This window comes from Temnothorax longispinosus, chromosome 8, assembly GCF_030848805.1.
Source record: "Temnothorax longispinosus isolate EJ_2023e chromosome 8, Tlon_JGU_v1, whole genome shotgun sequence".
Lineage (NCBI taxonomy): Eukaryota > Metazoa > Arthropoda > Insecta > Hymenoptera > Formicidae > Temnothorax > Temnothorax longispinosus.
Genome location: NC_092365.1, coordinates 9,605,165 through 9,611,690, shown reverse-complemented (window position 1 = coordinate 9,611,690; position 6,526 = coordinate 9,605,165). Strand labels below are relative to the sequence as shown.

General features: G+C 33.6%; 1 protein-coding gene across 1 annotated transcript; it reads left to right on the top strand.

Moving 5' to 3' along the window:
* The first annotated feature begins 4,150 nt into the window (after window positions 1–4,150).
* LOC139818014 (ATP-dependent DNA helicase PIF6-like) lies at window positions 4,151–6,240 on the top strand. The gene is made up of 2 exons (XM_071786411.1): window positions 4,151–5,013; window positions 5,642–6,240. Exons 1-2 carry the CDS (start codon window positions 4,234–4,236, stop codon window positions 5,795–5,797), a joined length of 936 nt encoding a protein of 311 aa, XP_071642512.1. The 5' UTR covers window positions 4,151–4,233; the 3' UTR covers window positions 5,798–6,240.
* The last annotated feature ends 286 nt before the right edge of the window (window positions 6,241–6,526 follow it).

The following is a 6,526-nucleotide window of genomic DNA, read 5'->3' as shown; positions in this document are numbered from 1 at the left end:
ATTAACGAGAAAGGTAAAACTACGAATGTATTACCTTTGCAACAAGCACGAGTCAAAAAATCATGGTTATGCAATGCTTTGTGTAAAATTTATGATGATCTGTTGATGAAGATTCTAATCGATCGTTATGAAAAATTTCTCAAAACGATATTTGCCTGCACTTTAAAGAAAATACCACAATTGTTAACAGATATTCATACATGTACGATAAAGAATTCTGATAGAAAGGGTCACACACATGCCTGTTACATTGATGCAACTCTTTGCAAAGCTCTATTTCTTCCTGTTTTATTATTATCACCTCATTTTCCAATGGTGAGATATATTAAACGTTTAATTTATCAAATGACAAGTTTATACGACAAAATGTTAAATCTGGAGAAGGCTTTAACTTCTGTTGATTTAGACATGTTAAACGAAATTATAATTTCGGCACAACAAAAAGCATATATGTACAAACATCAGCAGAATCGTACTACTTTGAGTGAAGATGAAATCATGTCTTGCTTTAAAAACGCATTTAAGGCTTTTACTAAACGCTCCATGGACACACCTCGATATGTTTGTGCATCATGTGAGAGACTTTTATATAGAAGAAGTGTCTCTGAATTTAATAAGCTTAAAGCACGAATAGATATTCCAATTTGGAGAGATTTAATGGCGCATTTAGAAAAACATAATATTACTCCGCAATACATATGTAATTACTGTGAAAAAAAATTCCGTGACGGATTAATGCCTGCGTATTGCGTTTTAAATGATCGTATTGTACACGATCCACCTGAAGTAATATCATGTCTTAACCAGTTTGAAAAAATTCTCATACAAAGAGCTAAAGCTTTTCAAACTGTCGTTACAATGAAACCTGTTAGTAACAAGAAATTGCCTCACAGACAGATGGTACAAAAAGTAAAAGGTAGAACGTTTCATTTACCGTTACCTTTACAAGAAACATTGAACAAAATATGTCCTGATACTGATCCGATTAATATCAATCACGAACTGTACTTTGTACGTGTTAGAGGTATTCCGACAAAATCAAAAATGATTTGGGAAGACATGGTAGACGTTAACAAGGTTTTTGACGCCTTAGTGTGGTTAAAAGAACACAATCCTTTATATTCTCATATTGTATTGCCAAATACTTGTAAGGAGTTTTCTTTACAAACGTCATTATTAATCGATCCAGATTTTGAAGCACAGGAGACAGAAAATGCTACTGAATCTAATTTGGATGACGAACGCGAATCGAGCCCAAAAAGTCCAACGCAAGAAAACAACGTAGACGCTACTTTAAATAATGAGCGTAAGGCAATGTTAACTCAGGTTCTTGACGAAAGTAATGATTATTACGATTACGAGCAATATACTATTTATCCTTTATATGAAAAAAAATTATGTAAAACTGATACCGCCTTATATCAAATGTTAAAAATAGCCGATTTGCCCTTGGACAATCGTGAGAGATCTTTAGATCTATTGTGTTTTCCAGATTTATTTCCTTTTGGTATTGATGGACGACACCAAGCTAGACGGGTTAAACTTCACGACCATGAATTTGATAAATGTTGTTTGATGTCCAAACATCCACAATTCAGATTAAATATACAATTCGTATTTTTTCTGTATAATCTGTACACTTTTCGTCAAATAAATCGTGGTATTTATAGCAAACTATGTACAACTAAGCGTTATACGGCTTCAGAATATTTAGAAGCACTACAGACAGATGTATTAAAATCTGACTTGAGTACAATATTCGCCACTATAAGAAATACGGAACAATACTGGCGTATACCGAGGAGTAATTTAAGATGTATGACGCAAGAATACGGACCTGCGACATGGTTCGTAACATGGAGTCCTGCTGAATGGCTGATGCCTGACTTAGCTGCATATCTTCGTGAAGTAAATGGATGGCCTGACGATTCGACGCCCATTAGTGTACTCGTTGCTAAGGATCCCGTGTCAACGTCAAGGTTTCTTGATAACAAATTCAAAGCGTTCCTTGATTTTATTTGTTCCAAAGATAATCCGATCGGAAAAGTGGCGCATTATTTCTGGCGACGAGAATACCAAGGTAGAGGTATACAACATTTCCATTTATTAATTTGGATTGAAGGTGCGCCAATTATCGGGAAATCTTCTGTTGAAGAAGTTTCTCAATTTATTTTGCAACACATAACTTGTGAAATGCCAGATCCAAATATTTCACCATTGTTATATAGGCGAGTCAATACGCATCAACGACACAAACATAACGATTATTGTCTTCGTTCTAAAAAAGTAGGACGCAAAACGATTCGTGTGTGTCGTTTCGGGTTTCCTCGTCCTGTCACGGAAACGTTGATTTTGAAAGATGTCATAAGTTCGATAGCAGGTAGGAAACGATTGAAACATAGAAGTAGGCTTTATCATGTTCCTCGAAAACATGATGAGATCAATATAAATGATTATCATCCTGTTCTTCTTACGGTATTAGAAGGAAATGTCGATATACAATACGTAAGTGAAACATCCACGTTGCTTACTTGGTATATTACTAAGTACGTAAATAAACCAGGAAAATGTGAAATATCTGATGCTGTCCTTGATAGTAAAAATAAGACAAAGAAATCATTGCGTCAAGAACTTTGGAATTTTACTTTGCGAGCCACGAGTAATAGGGAATGTGGATCTCTTGAAGCCTGTGATGGAATGTGTGGTATTCCTTTATGGGGGACTGATTCAAAAACGACTATAAAATGGTTAGATGTTAATCAGATACGACGTAGAAAAGTTAAAACTTATAAGGAAATTGAAGCTCTTGACGGAGATTCTACAAATATATTTTGTCCATCTGTAATAGATGAACATTATCCACGGAGACCGAAAGAATTGGAATCTATGTTTTTATATGAGTTTGTACAGTGGTATGATATTTTAAAAAATAAACCACGAGGTAAAAATATTGAATACTACACGATGGAGAATGGTTATTATCTAAAACGGCGACAGCGTGGATGTCTTATTAATCACTATAAATATAATGTCAATACGCAGCCGGAAAATTATTTCTTTTCATTACTGCTCATGTTTAAACCGTGGCGGAAAATAGAAGATCTTAAAGACGGATGTGATACATATACAGAAGCATTTCACAAGGAAAAGTTATATCTTACGGAAGCATTGCAATATCATGAAAAATTAGAGGAAGTGCAAAAAGCATTTGAAACTGCGAAGCAATTAGTTGAACAATATTTAGATAATTTGGAAAAACAGCATGAGTCTCAAGATGATCCCGATAATCCAATAGGTGTTCAAAATATTGAGGCTGGTGAAGCGATGCAAGATTTTAAGGATCTTGGTGACAAATTAAATCAGGAAATCGATGTATCTGAAATGATTTCAAATCTGAACGCAGATCAAAGAAGAATATTTGACAGAGTCATCAACGCCGTAAAGATATCGCCGGATAACGAACAATTTAAACAATTACTATTATACGTTAGCGGAGAAGGTGGTACTGGTAAAAGTTTTTTAATTAAAACAATTAAATGCTGGATAAAACAAAATCTTCACAAGGATACTGCTGTAACAGCACCTACCGGTATAGCGGCGTTTAATATCGATGGTTTAACAAATCACAGGCAATTGCAGTTACCTGTTGAACATGGTGATCAGTCTCCTAAGTATACACTATTATCTGATCACGTTTTGAAAGTTTTACGAGCAGATCTTAAAGATGTTAGTCTTATTATAATTGATGAAATATCAATGATATCTAATTTAACTTTCATGTATATACATTTACGACTATGTCAAATATTTGATACCATGGATGACGATTTCTTTGGTGGAAAGCATGTTCTTTTATTTGGAGATCTGCTTCAATTACCTCCTGTACGTGAAAATTTTATCTTTGTTCCACTATCAAAAGCAGAATTTAATAAATATATTGGCAGTGTGGGGACTACTCCTGAGGAATGGTTGTGGCAAAAATTTCAATATGATGAATTGACGATCAATATGCGTCAGCAAGGAGATACAGCTTATCGTGAATTACTCTCGAGAGTTCGTATTGGTTTATTGACAACTTCTGATTCTGAGATTCTCGAGAAAAGAAGAATATCATTGAAAGGTCAGTCTTTCGATGAAAGATTATACGAATTGTGTAATTATCTTGATAATTTGCCGCCTAACACTGTTTGTTTACTGCCTACTCGTTATTTGTGCGATGTTCTTAACACTGCAATGCTAAGTCGTATTGCTTCGAAAGAAATATTATTAATTGCTCAAGATACGCTTGACTGTGATAATTATATTAAACGAAAGGTACAAAAGCGATTGACGGATAATGAAGACGATGATACCAATACAGCTGGGCTTTTGAAACAAATTACAATTAAAATTGGAGCGAAAGTTATGATAAGACGCAATATTGATGTCACTTTGGGCCTGGTAAATGGTACAATTGCTACAGTTATTTCTGTTGTGCGGGATATATCTACCGATTGTGTAGAAAAGATTAAACTTCTTTTACCGTCTGGTTTGGAGTATTGTATTGAAAGAGTAAGTGTCAAGTTTAAAGTAATGGAGAAAGCATATGTTATCAGAAAACAATTTCCCATAACTCTCAGTTATGGCATAACCATTCATAAAAGTCAAGGATTAACCTTGCAAAACGCTGTTATGGATATAGGTAATTCTATATTTAGTTGTGCTCAGTCATATGTTGCGTTATCCCGAATACCGTCTTCGGATGGATTGCATTTAATTAACTTTGATCCTTCAGCTGTAAAAGTAAGTGAAAGAGCTATTACCGAATATAATCGACTAATACGAACATTTCTACCGCAAGCACAAACGATTCCTATTTCGAAAAAACGTTTTCGAAAAGTAAAAGATGTTCCGTGGACATTGTCGAAAATAATCAATGCCGGTCAAGAGTCAGATCAACAAGTTGGAAAAAGTACTGTTGAGCCGATACCTGTTTTGCAAAATGAAGATGGAGTTTCATGCTACGCAAATTCAGTAATACAATGTTTCTTGCAGTCAAGTATTATTAGGAAAGTGTTGCTTAAAGTTGATAAAGATGATTTAAGTATATTAGCGCATAAATATGACAAACGATTACCTAATTTGAATGCTGATGCGATACGGACAGATTTAGGAGAGCGCTTTACGAGTCGTGGTGATGACAAACCAGCAAAACGAGACGCTCTTGAATTTCTTATTGCCATTTGCACAAAATATAATTACATAAAAAATTTGGTCGGGCATCAAGTTCTCGTACTACTAAGTGCATTAGCAACTCATGTGGTTATACGACAAAAGATAATATTACTGATAACATAGTTGTTCCAATTTCTATTAATAATTTGAAGAAGAAAAGTTATAATCTTAATAATTTATTGAAGGATACATTTTTAAATTGGGGTCCGTTATATGGAAAAACATGCCAATTTTGTGCAGGAAATCTAGTATTAGAAATGAATTAACGTTGACGAAAGAAATAGTTATCATTCATTTAATTTTGTTCTCGTCACAGGATAATAAATTAGTGAAAATACCACAGACATTTAATTTAACTGGCATATCAACAACTAAGATATCGATAGCTAAACAGCAGTATAAAGTAATGAATACTATATTTCATCAGGGTACATCTATTGAAGATGGTCATTATACAAGTATGTGTAGAGAAAGGACATTTTGGATTGAATTTGATGATGGAAAAATTATAGAAAATAAACGATGGCCTACAGGTGCTAAAGGTATTTATATATTATTTTTGGAAAAAGTTGGTAAGAAATAATTTATACAAGCAACGTAATATACATGCATATTTTACATAAAAGCAATGTCCGGCAATGTGTATATATATATATTTACAACTTCAGACACATTTCTTCATAAGGTGTAATTTTTTTCTGTTAAGATTAAGATGCGTAACACTACAAAAAGGCGTGATATCCGTACAAAATTACCTTTTTCAAAAAAAAGGTAAAAAAATGCGCCAAGTACACGCATAGTAGTACATATGTATTATGTTGTTACCTCGAAAAAAACAAAGTGGTAGTATTATACCTCGAAATAACACCCTGTACATACTGTTTATACAATGCGTAATACTACAAAAAGGCGTGATATCTGTACAAAATTACCTTTTTTAAAAAAAAGGTAAAGAAAGGCGCCAAGTACACGCATAGTAGTGTATATGTTGTTACCTCGAAAAAAAAAACAGTGGTAGTATTATACCTTAAAAAATCTAAGTAACAAGTGGTAGACGAATCTTTTTGATATACTGAAAAAAAACAGGTGACGAATCTTTGTATCTCAAAAATCTCGAAAAAACCTAAACAGTAGTATCTTCACCTCGAAAAAAAAAAAAGTAGTAGTATTATACCTCGAAAAAACCTAAGTAACAAGTGGTGGACGTAATCTTTGTATCTCCAAAAATCTCGAAAAAACCTAAGCAGTATTATTTTATTTCCAAAAAATATACTCAGTGATACACATCACAAAATTACGTTACCTTATCAAA